This window comes from Pelobates fuscus, chromosome 1, assembly GCF_036172605.1.
Source record: "Pelobates fuscus isolate aPelFus1 chromosome 1, aPelFus1.pri, whole genome shotgun sequence".
NCBI lineage: Eukaryota > Metazoa > Chordata > Amphibia > Anura > Pelobatidae > Pelobates > Pelobates fuscus.
In genome coordinates this window covers 1,632,179-1,654,524 of record NC_086317.1, presented here as the reverse complement: position 1 = coordinate 1,654,524, position 22,346 = coordinate 1,632,179, and the positions used below count along the sequence as shown (strand labels likewise).

The window sequence follows — 22,346 nt, the reverse complement described above, 5'->3', positions numbered from 1 at the left end:
TGCTTAAAGGGCCAGCAGTCGCACAATAAAATACAATATGCCCCAAATAACCCAGGGGCCATAGTCAGCAGGTAGGAGGCAGGCAAACAGGCTTCTCCAGGGCCCAGTGGCGAGGTTGGTTTCGCCACACATTCTTCAACGGAGGTACCCAGTCGGGGTGCCAGGTGATCCGTTACAGCTGCTAAGCATTATTGATGAGCTGCTAGTCAGTTAAAACTGCGTCCAGTTTTGTTCAGCTCGTATTGCATTCAGTGAAACATTGGAAACTTGTGGCCTCTTGACGCAAGTGGCACAGTTTATAAATGAGCCACCTCCCCCTCTGTTCCTTTCATGGAATACATTGACATTGGATGGTTACCAGGTGGGATTGACATTGGATGGTTACCAGGTGGGATTAACATTGGATGGTTACCAGGTGGGATTGACATTGGATGGATTTTACTAGATGTGAGTGACATTGGATGGGTTTTACCAGATGTGAGTGACATTGGATGGGTTTTACCAGGTGGGATTGACTTTGGATGGGTTTTACCAGATGTGAGTGATATTAAATGGGTTTTACCAGGTGGGATTGACTTTGGATGGGTTTTACCAGATGTGAGTGATATTAAATGGGTTTTACCAGGTGGGATTGACATTGGATGGGTTTTACCAGATGTGAGTGATATTAGATGGGTTTTACCAGGTGGGATTGACATTGGATGGTTACCAGGTGGGTTTGACATTGGATGGGTTTTACCAGATGTGAGTGACTTTGGATGGGTTTTACAAGGTGGGAGTGACATTAGATAAGTTGTACAAAGTGGGATGTAGTGTTGATGGAAAATCCTCACCATTTTAATTCTTCTTCATAGGGCAAAGCGAATGCATTCTTCACTCTAGCCGCACAGACGCTGTCTAGTTACGTGGCGTCACTGAACGAGGAGCAGCCACAAGATGAGGACAGGGAGGAAAGCCAGTTTGTTTTGGGCCTGGCCGGGACCATTACCAGTGAGAAGGGGAAGGGCAGATGTCAATGTCTGACATCAGTGGGTGCTCTGAGCTGTCAGATGCAGTCTGGGCAGAAGCCTGCAATATATTCTTATGAACAGAGTTTTGTGACTAAGCCCAACCCATTCCTGCATATTGCACATACACACATTCACACACACACAAACACTACACACAGGAGAAAAACAAAATTATTACCCCCAAAACACACCGGAGAAACACAAAGCGATAACATTACACAATCACAATAATAAAAACATAGATACACAGAGCCAGCACTCAACCAACCGATAATTAGAAGTATACATATCAGAGTTATCCCTCCATAGAATGCTGCTCTCTCTCACACAGAAGAGGTTAAACTTTTTTGAATTTATTTATGTGTTTAATACTTATACGCAATGTTTTTATTACACAGATTTTTTTTGGTTTTTGCCTAAATCTAGGGGTGATATGTTTGAAAATAGTGTACAAGGTGCAATAAATATATAAAAATAATAATGAATCCCTAGGACTTTTTTAATAGCCACTATCAACCCACAATAAAATAGCAGAAAAAATCTTAACCCATAACTACATAGAAGAGTTCCGCATCTCTCAGTGTAGTATGTGATGTTATAAAATGTCTAAATCTGCACTCCATGCTGGTAGGAATTCTGCACAGTCTGCAAGAATCCATATACAGTTAGGTCCAGAAATATTTGGACACTGACACAATGCAGACTTTAAGCTCTATTTCTGTCAGGGTACCTCTTGTTTCTGCTTTGGCAGAGATCCAGCCTGTGGGTACTTCTCCTCAGGATGGGGAATTTTCCTCTATTCTCTCCAATCATCTCGGCCGTTTAGCCGCCGGCCGCTGAAGACTTCGAATTAGAACGTTTTGGGGGCGTGGTTATCACTTAAAGAGCCATCCACGAGCCTGTGCGTCTCCTGGTTTGGCAGAATGAACACCGTCAAAATGAATCTCCTCCCCCGCCTACTGTATCTATTTCAAACGATCCCAATCAGCCTACCCATGACGTTTTTCCGACAACTAGATTCGGATATTTCCAAGTTTGTATGGCGCGACCAACCACCCAGGATCCGTAGGACCCTGCTTCACAGACCGAAGGAACAGGGAGGAACGGGTCTACCATCGATGAGGGACTACCACAGTGCCACACACCTATTACGTATTGTCGAGTGGCATACCCCACACACGCCCAAGCACTGGATATGCATGGAAAGGGCACTCATGGAGGAGAGGATCCCGGCGCTAGTCTGGAGATACGACCTCTTGAATAATACCCAAGCTCAGAACCACCCACTCATCGGAGTAACGCTGAAAGTCTGGAAAACAATTCGGACAAAACTCTCCCTTACCACACTACCGGGGCCGATGACCCCGGTACTCTTCAACCCTGAGGTAGCAGGAGGGCTCCTACCCCGGGATGTGGCAGCCTTTGGCGGAGCGAGCAGAACCCACATACACCAATGGTGCACCACGGTTACGCTCAAACAAGTACCGGACTTAATGGAGAACGAAACCCCAACAGGGCTAGAGAGATTTCGGTACATCCAAATCAAGTAAAAACAAGACAACGAGTAAGCGCTAAATAACACAATATGGCAGCAACCATATAAGGGAATCCCTCAAAAACCCTTAGACATATCACAAAGAAATAAAATTAAAAAAAAATAAAATAAAAAAAATAACGGCTGCGCCTGCTTAGGCGCGGCCCTTATTTTTTATTTACATCCAAATCAAGACCTACTTTAATACCCAACAAGGGAGACATCTCTTTCACAGACCCCTTACAGAGTTCGAGAAATATTGCGATAACGGGACGCACATCCCCCGGGGGATCTCAGCCCTTTACACTATGCTCAGATCGAAGGTCCCGCTCGAACCAGCGAAACACGCAGCACGGTGGGAGAGAGCGACGGGAACAGAGCTCTCTGATGACCAGTGGACCAATATATTCTCACGCACCAGAGCTCCATGTGCTCCAAACTACAAGAATTAAACTACAAATTACTCATCGACTGGTACCGCACCCCGGAAAGGCTCCACCGCATGCTGCCCGAAGTCCCAGACACATGCTGGAGATGTGGGGAGAGACCAGGAACAGACCTCCACATATGGTGGTCGTGCGAAAGGATAGCCCCCTACTGGCGAGTGATCCACGGAGCTATCCATGAGATACAGGGCACGGAGCCCCCATTTCAACCGCTCCAGATGCTGCTCCACCACACCCAGACGCCTCTCTCGCAGTATAAAAAATCCTTGACAAAACACCTCCTCAACGCGGCAAAGGCTCTGATCCCGAACAGATGGAAATCAGAACAGACACCCACACTCCAGCAGTGGATGGATAAAGTCGAAGAGATACACGAGATGGAAAGGCTCACGGCGGCAATAAGGAACAACATGGAAAAATATCAACAGTGCTGGACCCTCTATCTGGCCAGAAGGTAACTGGAGAGGATACAACACAGGGCGGATGGAGGTGGCGCGCCTGACCTGGGCTGCCTGGGGCCTGCGGGTGGAGATGGAGACTGTCAGCCCTCCCCCACCGCTACATACACCCGTGATCCTCCCCTCCCCTGCCCCCCCATCCACACAAGCGGCTGCCGGGCAGTGGCGGCCGGAGGCAAGGCGCCAGATAGACACCAGGCTTAGGCGCGCAGGGGGGTTCATAGATAGGCATAATGACAGTATTCCCATACAGGATTAGGAAGAGTCGACCCCCTCCCACGGACGTTAGAGAAACAAACCACACACAACATCTAGCGCACACCTAACATAAAGAGACAAAAAAACAAAACAAAACAACAACCAGCTCGCAGACACGAAAGAACTAAATGGGACAACCGACTTCCTCAGGACACGGGCACCAGCCACCACCAGACAGACAGACGGAAGACAAGCCTTACACTACCGACATGGAATATGTTTAGGGACACTAGACAGTCCATTGCCCCCGAAGGGATATCTTAACGACCAAATGAATGCAGAAACTCAGAGTATGCTTTATAGTGGGAGTCACATCTCAACTGATTTCCACATACATCAGCTCACAACCCAGACAACGGAGCATGGGTATTACCAAGCTATTAAAACTGGGTTCAATACGAAATCCACAGCAATCTGACAAAAAGACCAATAACACTATGACTTTCTAAAGGACATTACAGAGGCCAACAAATCATACATAAGGCACTACGAAACTTCAAACACAAATAGTTATGACTCACTAAGCCGATCATTTTGTACAGCTCACGACATGTATGTGACCAAGAATATGACTAGGCAATCTCGGTATAAGATGTGTCAATAGGTTTTAACTTAGCATTATCTCTGTGTTAACTACTGTCGACCTATATTGGTAACAAATGTAAGCCGATTGTTATACATTGAAACAAACACTCAATAAAAATAAAGTATTTCAAAAATAAAGAGTCATCCTATAAAAAGTACTCACTTGCAATGAATCATTGCCCTGTCGTGGTTCTAGCTTGTCTGTTCCCATAGTGCTTATTCTGGTTTGGTTTCTTGGTATTTATCTTGGCTCTGATTTTGACTATTCTACTTTCTCCTTCCCTTTGACTCGGCTTGTTATTCGCTTACCTGTCAGCTGGCTCCCTCGACCTCGGCTTGTCCCTGACCATTCTAGGTTCTTTCTAGACGTTATTCCGGCCATTCTAAGGCCCGGTGTACGTTCTCCTATATTTTGCACTCTGCGTATTGGATCCCTGTGTCGATTCTGACATTACAACAGGGCCAATGGATCCTGCAGATGCTAACCCTCAGAGTGGCTCCTATGACCCCAGATTTGAGGCAATGAACCATAAAATGGACCAGATTGCTATGGCCTTGCAGTCATTATTGTCACGGTCTAATACTCTGCCAGATGAGAGTCAGGTTTCCCCTATTGCTCCCATAGCTACAGGTTTAGAAGTAGCCACAGTGGGTGCCTCTTCTCACGTTACATCACCTCTACGCTGTGGTGGGGTACCAGATGCTTGTCGAGGTTTTTTAATCCAGATTAGTATTCATTTTGAGTTGCAACCCTGTGCCTATCCAACAGACAGGGCTAAGGTTAGATTCATAATAACCTTACTGATAGATAAGGCACTTACATGGGCTAACCCATTATGGGAAAATGATAACCCTTTGGTTTACAACTATAACGCTTTTGTTGCAGCATTTAGGAGAACCTTTGATTCCCCTGGGTAGGAAGGCCAATGCAGCTAGATCTCTTTTGCGTCTTAGACAAAACAGCAGAACGCTTGTGGAATATTCTTTAGAATTCCAATCCTTGGCTGCAGAGGTTAAGTGGAACAATCAGGCCTTTATCGATGTATTTCTTCTTCTTTTTTTTTTTTATAATTCTTTATATTTCCATCTTGGCAGACACAGTGATACATCATCCACATTTTGGCTTGTGCAAAAACCAGAGAGCACGTTATACATTTCAACAGTGGTTAGATAGCCTGCTAATCAAAGACATTGCATGGACATGTTGTGCGATTTCTTCATCATCCATCCACCAAGGAGTTTTTTATTTTGTATAAGAACAATTAACTAACAAAAACTAAGAAAGTTCAGTTCAGGTGCTTGAAACCTTATAGTAAGTTGTCGCTGGCACCAGAGAGGGGGCAGAGGGAAGAGATAAGACAGAAGGACAGTGTAGGGACTGGTGCGAGTGGAAGGCTTCCGCTGGCATCAGTGAAGATTAGTGTCCCGTTCTATCGCTCTAGGCCTAATTGACCGCTGTCAGGTGCTATTGCGGGGGTGGTGTCCTTCCCATAGTTTCATCAGGATGGGGATACGGGTTTGCTGCCTAACATTTCTGCCGGCTGATTCTCTCTCGGTTGGGATGTTGCGAGAGTATTATAGTGTGTGTTTTGATTTTTTTCACCCCCCCAACCCCGAGCATCGTCCTGGTGTTGCATGGGACCGATCAAACGAAGTGAAGAAAAGAAAAAGAGGAAAGGTTGTCTCAGTCGTTTCCTGTGAAGTAGCAGAGTGTGGTGAGGTGTGCAGGGGAGTGGGAGCATCCCTTCGTCCCCATGTCCCTGTCCCCCTCCCGGCAGCCAGGCCGCCCCGCTCCCGCACCCTCCAGGGCACTCAGCCCATCATGGCTTCCCATGGTGCTCACACCTTTTCGAAGGATTTGGTGGTGTTATGTACTAGGGCGGTGAGCTTGTCCATAAGGTAGTTATCTTTGATAAGCTGTGTCACTGCTGTCATGTTGGGGGCTCTGGGTTCCAACCATTTTTTGGCTATAGCCCTCCTGGCTGCCAGGGTGACCTTGTTCAGTAGCTTGTTGTGCCTGTGCAGCATGCCATCCACTGGATGGATGTATTTCTAAATGGGTTGTCTGTTGCTATCCTAGATGAGGTTGCCACCAGAGATCTTCCTGATAATTGTAGATTATACTAGCTTTAGTGTAACTATAATCTTAATTTTATTAATGACAGGAGGCGAATATTTGCTTAAGTCTCTCTTTACTAGAACTCCACAGCAGCACATTAACATAGAGAGATAAACACCAAAGACAAAAACATAAGGTATCTATATAAGGCTCCTCCTAAGCCACCATTCCCTCTTTCACGCTGCGACAACGTAACGTACACAACAATGACAATAACTAAATAAAGAAAAATTCACAACATAACGATGAATGTAATCTGGAAAAACTTCGGATAATGGATGAACTTGATCTTTAACCCGCCAAACGGCCGATCCTATGAACTGAAGTCGAACCATTAAACTGAAACGAAATAAACAGAATCGAAAACACTGATTAGTGAACGAAATGTACTGATAAAACATAAATCCCACGATCCAGTACTGATAGAATAAAGACACGAAATCCATACTAATGACCGTCAATACAGTATAACATGCACTTCCCACAACATCACCCCAGACTAACCAACCTAGCCCAGATAATCAGACAAATCCACAGAAATACAATCAATGCAATCCATCCAAAACAAGGGGGGAAGAAATCTAATTGGGTGGGAAATATTCGCCTCCTGTCATTAATAAAATTAAGATTATAGTTACACTAAAGCTAGTATAATCTACAATTTTATAGCATGACAGGAGGCTTCATATTTGCTGTTTTAACGCTCCGACAGCAAAGCAAAAGAAGCATGTTCCGACGGTCTAAAGTAAAATAGGCGAAAAAACTCTACATGGGACCCGTCCGCCGAACGCAAAATGTCCTGAAGGAAGCGCTCGCCAAAAATGCTCCGGAAGCTGCGGCGCCCCTAACCAAAAGCGCTCCGAAGGTCGCATCCACGCCCGCCAGAGCCAAAAGACATCTTATCCATCGCGCCAGTGCCTTCGCTACACGAAGCTTAGGCGAGTCCTAGAAGTAAGGGCATGATACAACCGTCGATTCCGACTTGGTACGTCTAAGCACCTTGACGGAGATCCCCTCTGGAGAAAAACGAGAAAGCGCCGACATCGAAGGCCCGGACAACCGAAACACGTCTGAACGAGACCAGACACAACAAGAGGGCAAATTTCGCTGAAAGCTGGCAAAGAGAAAGGTCCTGGTTATCAGGCCAATTCCGAAAGAACGCCAAAACCAAACGCACGTCCCAGAGGGAAGAATACTTGGGCGCCGGAGGGCGCACCAGTCTCATTCCACGCAGGAGCCTGCAGACTAGCGGATCCTGGCCGATGGGGAAAAACTCGAAGCGGGACATGTGCCGTCGAGATAGCTGATCTAACCACGATAACCGAGCGATATGACCGACCCAGGTCAAAGAGATGAGACAAGAAATTCAGCACGCTAGATACAGGACCCGTAAAGGGATCGGTATCCCGGTCCAAGCACCAGCGACACCAGGAGCTCCATGTTGAGAGATAACCTCCTCATCCCAGAGGCCCAGGAATCCCAGAGAAGGCCACTAGCCGACTGCGATAACGCCTCGACATTCCAGGCACCCCTGAAAGAGTCCAGGGTCATCCCGAATATCGCCTTGCTGTTCCAGGCGGATATATGCAGGAGGCACCAGCTCATTCCGGCCTGCATGTCCGAGGCCAGGGAGATCATCTGGTCCTAAGAGGGTCTCTTGCGTAGAGAGTGTGCCTTCAGCCGCTGCATGGCCCTGTAATGTAGTGGGCCCGGGTAGAACGCCTGTATCGAGGCCAAGAGGAGACCCACCACGCGAGCCAACCTCCGGAGGGGAGTCCGGTCTTGTCGAAAACACGTCTGATCTCCTTCCGAATGGCCGTTATCTTCGCCACAGGCAGGCAGAGAATGCCGTCTTGCGCAACGACTACGAAACCCAAGAATTCCACCGTCTGCGCAGGCTCCAAGGCCGATTTCTTCAGAATGACCACGAACCCCAGGCATTCCAACGAGGAAAACGCAGAGCGCGTCCGAAATCTGAGCCCGGCGGGGTCCTCGCAAAGATAAGCAAGTCGTCCAGATAGATGATGCAGCGTACGGCCTCTGATCTGAATTGGGTGACCACCGGTATCAGGAGCTTGGTGAAGCACCAAGGGGCCGAGCTGAGGCCGAAGGGGAGGCATGGGAATTGGTACTCCATATGAATCAGAGGGGACTGCGACAGGCCCCGTCCACCGGGACGGAGAGGTAAGCGTCTTCTAGGTCCAGTCTCGTGACCCAGTCTACTGGCCAGAGAAGGCATCGAAGAAGGTGAATGCCCTCCATCTCGAAGTGGTTGTATCCCACGAAGGCGTTCATTTCTCCTAAATTGATCACTGGACGGAATTCTACAGACTTCTCCCTTACCAGGAGAAAATCGAGCTGACGAAACCCCTCAAATCCGGGGCCTATAGGACCGCGCCTTTGGCTAGCGGAGCTCGGGCTGTTGGCCTCTTGTGATGACGGGGATCCTCGGGCATCCAACCTGTGTAGGGGAAGAGTGGAAGTCTGTGACATAACTCCGCACTGTCCCAAGGACCCATACGTCTGAAGGTAACCGTGGGCGGAAGACCTTCCCGATCGAAGACTTCGCTTTATCCCGGGAGATAAACAGAATAACCTGTTTCTGCAGTTCCTCAACGAAAGGCTCCCTGAACAGCAGACCTTTAGCCAGGGGACCCACATCTTTGGCTCCCAAATCCGACAGCTTGTTGTCCATATGGAAGAGTGCCGTCTTCCTGGGTTCCGTGCAAAGGGCCACAGTGGCATTGCCCAGCAGGCAAATGGAACGAAGTGCCCAGTCCCTCATGGTGGCTGGGTCCAGAGCCCTACCTTCTGTGAAGGCCTCGTCTGTTAGGGCCAACATCCGGGGTAACCGCCACCCTGTCCGGCAGTACCGGTCTGGGGCATTCCGCCTGCAGCTTCTTGCAGGCCTCACTTCCAAGGGGTCTACGGACCCAGTAGCGCACGAATTGTGCCAAGTGGTCGGGCAGTGACTAGTCCGAGGACCTGGGGTGTCGGATAGATTGAGGCTCTAACAGAGGTTCTCCAGTAGTGCCCAAAAGGGTATCGTCCCCGAACATTGTCGTGGGGGCCCTAGTCGGTGGCGCGTCTTCCTCTTCCCAGCGTCCACCGGGACCCTCGCCAAGGTCCTCAACCCAAACATCTTCTCCATCTGAGGGAGGCTGGTCTGCCCGCCACACATCCAGCGCGGCCAAGGTGGGGGGGGGGGTAAGGAGGCCTCCTCCCCTGCGCCCGATAGGCGGTGGCGCCTGGCCGGCGAGGTTGTCAACCTCAAACCACGTCACTTCGCCGGAGTCTTGCCCGTCCGGGAGCGTGGTTCAGGGTCTTCACCCTTTCAATAGCGCGTTCGCGCACTTGCCTGCTCTCGCACCTGAGAGTCTGACTCATCCGAGTCTTCTGCCAAATGAGGGGTTCCACACACACCCCTGTCCGTATGTGGTTGAGGGAGGGCCCTAGCCAGGGCTTTTTCAACAGATGCGGTCACAGCCGCATTAAGTAAAGCCTGCAAATTCTGCTCCTGTGCAGAGGCGTCCATAAAGTCTGAGTCTATGATACTTGATACCTACGAAGCTAGAAAACAGGTATCATTAGCAGGCAAAAGGGGCAGCACCCCTAGTGTTGGCAGAGGCAAGTAATAATGCACGCAGGCTCAACAAACCGTTATCCAGGGTATGGAGCCACCAGTCCAATAGCATGCATAGTATGGCACAGTCAAAGCAGGCCAATCATGGGGCACAGACAAAGCAGGCCAATCATGGGGCACAGAAAAAGCAGGCCAATCATAAAGGCACAGACAAGGCAGGCCAGTATAAGGGTACGGGCGGTACCGACCCAGAGGTATAATGCAGGCGGAAACCTAGATCCTTTTAGACATGTAGTCTGTAGAATCTTGACTATTAGGGTGCAGGGTAGAGACGAAGCTGGGTCCTTATAGGCAAGGTTCTTCAAGATAGCGAAACACTTTAGTTTTTATATGGTTGTGCCTAATCCATTAGGCCACAAAATACGAGTGCCATGCTCAACCACCCAGATGGGGCCTGAACCCCCAATCCCTGGCTTTGGACGCCAGTGCGACCTCCATCAGGCAACTGAGGCTCGATTAGAGCAGTCCTAGTTCAATAAGTGGGTAAGGACACCAGGCAGGGACACCTGCAGGAGGCACGCAGTGGCATGTGGAAGTCAGGAAAACCAGTAAACCGTAAAACCATGTCCATAGAAAAACATGCAGGGCAAGCACACATGCAAAGAATCGAAAACTAAAGTCTATTGCTTAGTTACTTGGGGAGGTGAGGGGGATTGAATCTGCGACCCTCATATATGGGGCATAATTTATGATGCAACGGCTCACAGAGCTGCCTCACATGGACAGAAAAGAAAGCTGTCACCAAAAAATACGCACCCCCAAACCTCCCAGGAGATGGGGAAACACACTGGACCAACTAGTCACTGTACCTTTAATAAGGCAGTGACGCGCGCGGCAAACACAGTGGAGAGCCGCGCACCCGCTGCCCGACCACGCGGTCGCGGGGAGGGTGACCGGGAGCGGAGGCTCCCGCGGCAAATGAGTAGATCCCTGCTCCGTCCCCACTCTGATAACAGTGTTAGCGAGTGAGCGGGGCCGCGGGCAGGGTAAAGAACAAAACGGGGATTCCCGCTCGGCGGACGAAGCCGGCGGGCGGGAATCAAAGGCAACACACGAGGGACCGCAGGAGTCTTTCTCCGCGGTCCCGGCGGTCGGCACGGGGAGCGTTCGGAAGACCGCTTCTCGGCGACCACCACGGCCCATAAGCCAGAGGAAACCGAATAAACAATAAAGCCAACAGGGTAAAACAAAACTCCCAAGGAAAAAACAGGCACAAAAGAAATAAACACATGGTAAACTACCAGTAATCTGTATAAATAAACACATGGTAATCTATCAGTAATCTGTATAAATAAACACATGGTAATCTATCAGTAATCTGTATAAATAAACACATGGTAATCTATCAGTAATCAGTATAAATAAACACATGGTAAACTACCAGTAATCTGTATAACTAAACACATGGCAAACTATCAGTAATCTGTATTAATAAACACATGGCAAACTACCAATAATCTGTATAAATAAACACATAGCAAACTACCAGTAATCTGTCTAAATAAACACATGGCAAACTGTCAGTAATCTGTATGACTAAACACATGGCAAACTGTCAGTAATCTGTATAACTAAACACATGGCAAACTACTAGTAATCTGTATAACTAAACACATGGCAAACTACTAGTAATCTGTATAACTAAACACATGGCAAACTACTAGTAATCTGTATAACTAAACACATGGCAAACTACCAGTAATCTGTATAACTAAACACATGGTAAACTACCAGTAATCTGTATAACTAAACACATGGCAAACTACCAGTAATCTGTATAAATAAACACATGGCAAACTATCAGTAATCTGTGTAAATAAACACATGGCAAACTACCAGTAATCTGTGTAAATAAACACATGGTAAACTACCAGTAATCTGTATAAATAAACACATGGTAAACTACCAGTAATCTGTATAACTAAACACATGGCAAACTATCAGTAATCTGTATAAATAAACACATGGCAAACTATCAGTAATCTGTGTAAATAAACACATGGCAAACTGTCAGTAATCTGTATAAATAAACACATGGTAAACTACCAGTAATCTGTATAAATAAACACATGGTAAACTACCAGTAATCTGTATAAATAAACACATGGTAAACTACCAGTAATCTGTATAAATAAACACATGGTAAACTACCAGTAATCTGTATAAATAAACACATGGTAAACTACCAGTAATCTGTATAAATAAACACATGGAAAACTACCAGTAATCTGTATAAATAAACACATGGTAAACTGTCAGTAACCTGTATAACTAAACACATGGCAAACTACCAGTAATCTGTATAACTAAACACATGGCAAACTACCAGTAATCTGTATAACTAAACACATGGCAAACTGTCAGTAATCTGTATAAATAAACACATGGCAAACTATCAGTAATCTGTATAAATAAACACATGGCAAACTATCAGTAATCTGTATAAATAAACACATGGAAAACTACCAGTAATCTGTATAAATAAACACATAGAAAACTACCAGTAATCTGTATAAACACATGGTAAACTACCAGTAATCTGTATAAACACATGGTAAACTACCAATAATCTGTATAACTAAACACATGGCAAACTACCAGTAATCTGTATAACTAAACACATGGTAAGCTACCAGTAATCTGTATAAATAAACACATGGCAAACTATCAGTAATCTGTATAAATAAACACATGGCAAACTACCAGTAATCTGTAAAAATAAACACATGAAAAAACTATCAGTATTGTAAAAGAAACATTCCCCAAAGAAAATAAAAGAGCCAGAAAGGCACATAAATCTCACAACCAAGCATAGTTCATAACAATCATAAATAAATCACACTAAATCCCAAAGCCACCCACTAGAAGTAGGAGGCAGTGGTACTCTGACCTGTACTGATGCAAAGAAAGAGGGAATGGTGGCTTAGGAGGAGCCTTATATAGATACCTTATGTTTTTGTCTTTGGTGTTTATCTCTCTATGTTAATGTGCTGCTGTGGAGTTCTAGTAAAGAGAGACTTAAGCAAATATGAAGCCTCCTGTCATGCTATAAAATTTAGAGGACCTGATTTCGTTCATTTCACGTATAGATGAACGCATGAGACATAGAAAATACCAGAGATAGAACCCGTAGACCTTCTATTAGATTGGCTCCTTTCCAGAACAATGATTCTATGGCTTTAGCACTTCCCGAACCAATGCAATTGGGGGATACTCGCCTAACCGAAAATGAGAGACAGTACAGGAGAAGAGAAGGCCGTTGCTTGTATTGTGGGCATCAAGGTCATCTTCGCCTAAACTGCTCTACCAGACCGGGAAACGCTCGCACCTCTATCATGTTCTCCATATCTAATCATAAAAACCATAGGCTTCTAATTCCCATCTCCTTATCTTGGGAGAGGAGATCCATAAAAACAATGGCTTTAACCCCTTAAGGACCAAACTTCTGGAATAAAAGGGAATCATGACATGTCACACATGTCATGTGTCCTTAAGGGGTTAATCGACTCAGGAACAGCAGAGAGCTTCATAGACCAAGCATTTGCTGATAGCCATTATCTTCCTTCCAAGCTAAGAGATACACCCTTGGCCGTTGATGCCATAGATGGTAGACTGCTTTCGGAGCCTGTAATCTCCCGTGAGACAATACCTGTCAAATTAGCCATTGGTATCTTACACGAGGAGATCACCTCACTCCTATTGATCTCCTCCCCATCCTTTCCAGTGGTCTTGGGGTTCCCCTGGTTACAAATGTGGGCACTGTACTGCATGTGAGTTCATGGAAAGAAATTCCAAGGAATTCACGGATAGCCACAATACCGATACTTTCCCAGTCCGATCGTTTTTTAACTGCAGAACAGAGGGGGTGATTTACTTACTCATCTGTTCGTGCGGTCTAAAATACGTGGGGAAAACATTTAGACCCCTTAAACTAAGGATTAGGGAACATGTGAATTCTGTTAGGCGACCCTTGGAAACTCCAATATCACGCCACTTAAAAATATATCACTCAAATTCCTCTAAAAAACTGAGATTTATGGGAATTGAGCATATCCCACAGACCCAAAGGAAGGGCGATTGGGATATGAAATTGAGACAACGAGAGTCCTACTGGATTTACAGACTGAAGACTCTCTCGCCAGCTGGTCTCAATGAGGGCTTCTCATTTACCGCATTTTTATGATCACTCTCTCTTTTTAGATGTCATGTATAGTTATCCCCACTAAATCCTTGTATATAATTAGTAGGCACAATTGTATATAGTTATTGAAGTTCACTGCATGGATTATTTATTTCATCTTGTCACTTTAAGTATTAAGATTCTGGTGAGGCAGGATAGACAGACAGACCCTTGGTTTAAATCTCCAACGTTAATAATAAAGGTTGCTACCTCTTGAGTATGGATAAATGACTTAAGTCTGCCTGCGTTTCTAGCAGGTCTACCATTGCCTCACTTTAGGATTTTTTTCCTCTCTCTTTTTTCTCCCTTTTAAACATCATGGTTTCCACATATGTAACATTCATTATAAAGCCAGTACATCACATATCCATAAGGACATAAGTTAACAGCACTCTTTGGAAGGTAATTCCTTCAAAACAATATATTATTAGATTAATATAGAGGATATTTTGAACTGAGCATTTACGATGTCCTAGAGAATGTAGGAGATCGCAAGGGACTGTCTTTTTCGTTACCGAGTTAACGGAGCTATGACACTCCCCTTTTTCTTGACGCAGGTCTCCTCTATGCAGGCGCCGTCCCACTTAGTGGGAGGACTATCAAGATTGATGGTATCGTCACCAAGTGACGTGTTTATACCAATCCTACTCTACTTGATGGACTCCCCACGTGGGCCCCAATTTACCTACCGACACGCTCCCTGGTCACATGGTCCGGAAAAAACACCAATCAGGATACACTGATAATTCCTGACCAATCAGCGGACGGGTAAAGTGACGTAGTGCAAACACGTGGGCTACACACCTGGCAACCATGATCGTTACAATGTGTATAAAAAGGAACAAAGTTACACTGCAGTGCATTACTCCTGACGACGGCGTGTTAGCACGCCGAAACGCGCGTCGAGTTTTATTTATTTATTTTCTTTTCAATTGCACATTTAGGTAGCACGTTATGGATTTAATTTAATTAGTCTCTTTGCTACTTAGTCAGGAAGGGAGCAGGGTAATAGGTAGGCATTTGTGATTGTCACAGTGCCGAGGTACTTAGCTATAGGATCCTCTCTTAGTTAGTGGACCCTTATGGGATTAGGTTTTGGTGGGATTATCTTATTCCTCTGGTTTAGAGGGGTTTCTTTCCCCCTTCTCCCCATTTTTTTTTCTCTACCTAGTTTAATTTCCTACAGTTTTTGTATGTTGTTTAATTTAAGCTTAATTTTTAGGCTTTAACAAATTTTTTTGTTAAGGAATTATTAGGGTCTGTGTGTATTCAGTCAAACTCACCCTCTCTACCCTGGCTTCTCTAATTTTTTCCTGTCTATTTTACTGTCTATACCCTTAGGATTATTAAAGATAGGGATTTCTTCTGAATAACTCTTCTACTAGGGACCTCTGTGTGAGGAACTGACTCTGCTGGGTTTCGAACCCTAGTTTAAATGCTGCTAAACCTCTTCCTTACCAGTACACCAGCCTGCCTTTTACAAATGTACCTGAGATCTGGTAACCTTGACTCTACAGCATTGGTATCAGTGACAAGTCTCTTCAGCTGTGTCTGGTCATGTGTCTGGTTCTTGGCCTATAAAAGCCACTTCCTGACTCTGTACCTTTGCCAGATTATTGTGGTTCCTGTACTCTCTAATCAAGCTTGTTCCTGTTTCACCTACCTGTTGCTGATTTTGGACCGTTTTGACTTTGCTGCTTCTCCTTCCCACTGACCTCGGCTTGCCTCACTACGATTATCATCTCTCTGTTCCAGTCTCCCATCTCTGCTTAAGACCAGAAGGCCACTCAAGGCTCAGGGGCTCAACCACCTGGGTAACGAGTGGCTACCTCTGGCAGAAAACATTGCTGATCTGGCTACTGGACTCCAAAACTTTGTAACATCAATATCATTACACTCTGGTTCCATACCTTTCTATTGTATTATATGAGTTATGTATTCTTATGTGGTTTTTGTAACAGTTTTTGGACTTAGAGATATTTCCTGTACCTGGAGATAATTGGCTTCCACACTCACGTAAGCCAATTATCTCCAGGATAGAGGAGAAGATAGACCGGCCGCACAGCCTAAATCTGTGGAACTGCTTTGGGCATGAAAGCCATGCTTGCGGTCGGTCAAATACGACTTTCATAAAACTTTTGAACCCCTGCTCTGATCTAGGTGATTTTTGGATATGTTGTTCACCCAGATCAGGGCTATCCAGGGATGTATGAGGATTTATGGGGATGTGTTGCTGTTTTGGGGTGTTTCTGTGTTTTAGGTAAAAACTGTATATTTTCTGCCTGTGATAATTAAGTTAGCCCATTGTTTAATTAATTAAGTTAGCACATTGCTGATCTGGCTACTGGACTCCAAAACTTTGTAACATCAATATCATTACAGAATAATCTGGCCCATTCATGGAGACCGTCGGATCAGATTCTGCATTGGCCCAGCAGGTTGCTTATAATGCAAGAACTATGCAGACCCAGGCACAGACCATTCAAGTGCTGCAAGATCAGGTAGCTGAACTGCAAAATGAAGTTCGATCAATGCATAGTGAGCTTACCAGCTACAGGGCACATGATGTTGCGGCTGCTGCTGCTACTACTGTTACACCTGCACAAGATGCCCGCTTGCCTCTACCAGAAAAATTTGGAGGAGACCGCAAAAAATTTAGGGGTTTCCTAAATCAATGCCGTTTGCATTCCATGATGTTACCTAACCGTTTTCCATCTGAAAGAGAGAAGGTGGGATTTATTTTCTCCCTATTCAAAGATGAAGCCCTGGCTTGGGGCTCCCCTTTTCTGGAACAGGACAGTCCAGTCTTGGGAAATTTAAAAGACTTTCTTGAGGCCATGTGCCTAGTTTTTGATGACCCCAATCGCTGTGCTACAGCAGAAGCCACTCTCCTTCATTTGCATCAAGGGAGGCGCTCTGTGGCTGAATATGCTGCTGAATTCAGACAGTGGGTTGCTGATACTACTTGGAACCAATCAGCCCAGAGGTTCCACTTCAGAAGGGGTCTCTCAGAAGCTATAAAAGATGAGCTAGCTCGTGTTGATCTTCCTGTTGAGTTTGATGCATTTGTGCGGTTGGCTATCCGTATTGATCGGAGACTTTCAGAAAGAAGATTGGAAAGACAGGGCTCTTTTAAACCAAGTGTTACTCCTACTTTCTATTCAAGAATTTCTACTCCGATCCCACAAACACCTACAGACTCTGAACCTGAGGCTATGCAGGTAGATCTAATAAGAGGGTCATTATCCAATGAAGAAAAACAGTGGCGACGCACTCACAATTTATGCCTGTATTGTGGTAGTGCAGGGCATTATGCCATCAATTGCCCTAGCAAGTCTAAAAGAACAATAGCTATGACTGCTGAGGGTGCACAGATTCAACACCAATCCCAGATTTCAGACCAACTGGATTCTGTCACACAACCCTTGTTTTCTCTGGCTCAGGGTGAAGAGGGTATGATGACTCAACATCTGTCAGGGTACCTGTTGTCTCTACCTCAGAGGAGGTGAGACACTTAGACGTTCATCCTCTCAGAGGGGCTGACTCACTCGTTCCTCGCAGTTCTCTCGGTCGTTTACACGCCGGCCGCGAGGGACCCGCTTCCTTTTATGACGCGGCGCTCAGTAGCCGACGTCATGACGACAATCCGTTCCGACCTGTCAATCAAGTCCCGAGCACTAATCAGGCTTTCTGCATTTGTTCATTGCCCTGTCGTGGTTCTAGCTTGTCTAGTCACTCAGTGCTCTTGTTATCTATTTGTCTCTTTGGTTTTGACCCGGCTTGTTTGTTCTACCCTGCTTACCTCTATTACCCTTTGACTCGGCTTGTCTCTCGCTTATCTGCTCTCTCGTTCCCTCGACCTCGGCTTGTCTCTGACCATTCTTTGCTTACTCCTTACGTTAGTCCGGCCATTCTAAGGTCCGGTATACGTACCTACCTCCTGTTTGTACTTTGCGTGTTGGATCCCTGTCCCGATCCTGACATTACGACAGGGCCAATGGATCCTGCAGGTACAAACACTCAGGTTGGTTCTTCCGACTCTAGATTTGAGGCCATGGATCATAGAATGGATCAGATGGCTCTAGCGCTGCAGGCTTTATTATCTCGTTCTAGTAATCAACCAGAAGAGATGCGTACTACATCCATCTCCCCTGTAAGTTCAGGTCTAGAGGTAGCCACAGTAGGTGCTTCTTCCCGTATTACTCCCCCTGTACGTTATGGTGGCTCTCCGGATAAGTGTCGTGGTTTTTTAAACCAGATAGGTATTCATTTCGAATTACAACCCCGCTCCTACCCTACAGATAGGGCGAAGGTTGGATTCATTATCACACTACTCATTGATAAAGCTCTGAGATGGGCCAATCCATTGTGGGAGAATGATAACCCGTTAGTCTATAATTATAATGCCTTTGTCGCTGCTTTTAGAAGAACTTTTGACCCTCAGGTAGAAAGGTCAATGCAGCTAGATTACTGTTGCGCCTTAGACAAGATAACCGAACCCTTGTGGATTATGCACTAGAGTTCAGGTCCTTGGCGGCAGAAGTTAAGTGGAATGAACAGGCTTATATAGACGTATTTTTAAACGGATTATCAGATGAAATTCTAGACGAGGTTGCTACAAGAGAGCTTCCTGAAAATTTGGAGGATTTAATTTCTTTTATTTCTCATATTGATGAACGTTTAAGAGAGAGGCAGAACACTCGAGATAGAACCCGTAGACCTTCCTTTAAACTAGCTCCTTCATTTCAAAGTCCTAAATCCACAACCTCAGCTTTTCCAGAACCTATGCAGATAGGCAATACTCGCCTCTCAGAAGAAGAGAGACAGTACAGGAGAAGGGAGGGGTTGTGTATGTATTGTGGAGTAAGAGGGCACCTACGCCTAAATTGTCCTAATCGCCCGGGAAACGCTCGCACCTAAGTTTCTCTAGAGGACAGGCCTTGGGTGTTTCTATTTTGTCCTCTATACACAATTATAAAGATCACAGGCTTCTGCTACCTGTTTCTTTAGCTTGGGAGAAGGGAGTACTAAAAACTATGGCGTTGGTAGATTCCGGAGCTGCTGAGAGCTTTATTGACCAAGTTTTTGTTACTAAACACTCTATTCCATCCCAGCTAAGGGATACACCCTTGGCCGTTGGGGCCATAGATGGTAGACCATTATCTGAACCTGTTATTTTTCGTGAGACCATACCTGTTAACTTAACTGTTGGTATCCTACACGAGGAAGGTATATCTCTTATGCTTATTTCGTCTCCTTCTGTTCCTATAGTCCTGGGGTATCCGTGGTTAAAGAAACATAACCCTATTATTGATTGGGAACTAGGGGAGATAGTCTCATGGGGTCAGGGTTGCCAGAGCAGTTGCTTACAGAAAGTCTCACCGGTTTGCGTAGTTAACGCACCGGCTAATTCTACCCAGTCTACAGACGTACAAATACCGCCTCTGTACCTGGATTTAAAGGCAGTCTTTGACAAAAAGAATGCTGACACTTTACCTTCACACAGGCCCTTTGACTGCAAGATCAGACTCCTGCCTGGGACCATGCCTCCGAGGGGTACGGTATACCCTTTATCCACTAAGGAGAACTTAGTCTTAGAGGAGTATATTCGTGAGAACCTAGACAAAGGATTCATTAGGAGATCCTCCTCTCCTGCCGGGGCCATTTTTTTTTTTGTGAATAAGAAGGATGGTACGTTAAGGCCTTGCATTGATTATCGAGGCTTGAATAAAATAACTATTAGAAATGCCTACCCGATTCCTTTGATTACTGAGCTCTTTGATCGTCTAAAAGGCTCCAAGATTTTCACCAAGTTAGATCTCAGAGGGGCGTATAACTTGGTGAGAATTCAGCAGGGAGACGAGTGGAAAACAGCGTTCAATACCCGTTATGGGCACTATGAGTACACGGTGTAACGGATCACCTGGCACCCCGACTTGGTACCTCCGTTAATGGATGCTCCTAGCGCTTCCTGAGGACTCCAAGCACTCTGGCAGACACCACAATCACCGAATCCGAGAAACCTTTAAATTCTCCCAAGCATATGAATGCTGTAGACCATTGAATAGGAACCATACGAATAGGCTTGTACTCCTAGCAGTCAACTGGAACAGCATGCAATAAATCCTTCCCCCAATAATGAGACGACACATCACTTTGAGGGTAAAACAGGAACTCTGGACTGGCTCATCCAGCCTGGCTTTTATTTCCAACTCACACATACAGGCCACACCCAGGGGGAGGCATAAAAGAACCAATGACATAGATGTTACCTCCCACACATCCCCTCCCCTTAGTGTGACACATAATCCCATTATGCATACAGTGTAAAATATACTTTTACACAACTTTCATAACTTTAAAACCATACATCACATTCACATAAAAATACATATCCACAATCAATCCATTCAGGGGAACAACATATTAAAAAATGGCATGAATCCGACCAGGGGTTCAAAAGTTACTAAAAGTATCTTTTGTTCCTTTCTGGCTGGCAGAAAAACATCCCCACAATGCACCCTGGTTTCCTCCCTTCTGCCCTGGAGTTAATTGGAGAAGTAATCCAATTACCCAAGACTAAAGGCAGACTCCATTAACCACATGGTTGCAAAACGACATAAAACACTTTAAAATACATAAAGTCACATTTACACATAACACACAGACATTTCACCTATCCCCAGATAGCTGGGATCTGCACGCACAAAACTACTGAATAGCGCGCAGATCCTACTCACACAGTACAATTGCCATGGAGCTAAAGTCTTTCCCATAGTCTTTCATTATATGAATAGGCTCCATGGTATGGCTATCTGGGGTATCACATTCCCATAAAGTCTGGTCCATAGTCCAAAGGCAAGAGGCGGGCAATCAGCCCCCTCCAAGGACATGTGGCGAGGTCGGTTTCGCCACACACGGTAATGCCTTTTGGGCTCTGTAATGCACCGGCAGTATTTCAGGACCTGATCAATGAAGTTCTTAGGGAATTTCAACATGATTGCGTTATTGTATATTTGGATGATATACTAATACACTCTAGAGAAATTGAGACCCACCACAGTCAAGTCAGAAGGGTATTGCGCAAACTTCTACAACATGGGTTGTACTGCAAATTGGAGAAATGTAGTTTTGACCAATCTCAGATAAACTTTCTTGGTTACGTGATTTCTGGGGACGGGTTTAAAATGGATCCGGATAAACTCCAGTCTATTTTAGATTGGCCATTACCCAGGGGTCTCAAGGCCATTCAGAGGTTTATTGGATTCTCCAATTATTATAGGCGTTTCATTAAAGGATACTCTTCTATTATTGCTCCTATTACCAATATGACCAGACAGGGGGCTGACACTAAGACTTGGTCTACTGAAGCTCTCGTTGCTTTCAAGACACTCAAGGAACTTTTTGCTTCTGCACCGATTTTAGTTCACCCTGATACGACTTTGCCTTTTCTACTCGAGGTAGACGCCTCAGAGACAGGTATAGGCGCTATCTTGTCTCAAAGGTTAGGTGTGGATAAACCGTTACATCCATGTGGTTTTTTTTCCAAGAAATTATCTGTGCCTGAAAGCAGATATGACATTGGTGACAGGGAACTACTAGCGGTTATCATGGCTTTAAAGGAGTGGAGACATTTATTGGAAGGGACCTTGCATCCTGTTACTATTTTGACGGATCACAAGAACTTGTCCTATATTGGGGAGGCCAAGCGCTTGTCCGCCAGGCAAGCTCGTTGGTCCTTGTTCCTCACTCATTTCAATTACGTGCTCACTTATAGACCTGGTTCTAAGAACTCTAAAGCCGATGCTTTGTCTCGCCAACATGAACCTTCTACTATATCTGAGGCGGTTTTGTCTTCTATAGTTCCCAAGTGCAATATTATCGCCAACACGAGTCTCAGGATTCATTCTCCGTTGCTTGCCGAGATCATGAAGTTACAGCATCTGGCTCCTAGACAGGGTCCTAGGGCACGGTATTTCGTTCCTCCTGAACTCCAACTGGAACTGTTACAGTGCTTTCACAACAGTAAGGTGGCTGGGCATCCTGGCATTCGCAAGACGTGTGCCTTGATTTCTAAAGATTTCTGGTGGCCTTCACTACGTAAGGATATTAG

At 45.5% G+C, this 22,346-nt stretch overlaps 2 protein-coding genes across 7 annotated transcripts in view; both read left to right on the top strand.

Moving 5' to 3' along the window:
* Positions 1–22,346, top strand: part of CBS (cystathionine beta-synthase) — a 494,065-nt gene that overhangs the window by 5,677 nt on the left and 466,042 nt on the right. The gene's annotated exons all lie outside the window — the stretch shown is intronic.
* Positions 1–22,346, top strand: part of HSF2BP (heat shock transcription factor 2 binding protein) — a 115,660-nt gene that overhangs the window by 73,439 nt on the left and 19,875 nt on the right. For all 6 annotated transcript variants that reach the window (XM_063445661.1, XM_063445670.1, XM_063445654.1 and 3 more), the window contains one exon: positions 855–990. In XM_063445661.1, the coding sequence (XP_063301731.1) occupies positions 855–990 (136 nt within the window). The remainder of the gene's footprint in view (positions 1–854; positions 991–22,346) is intronic.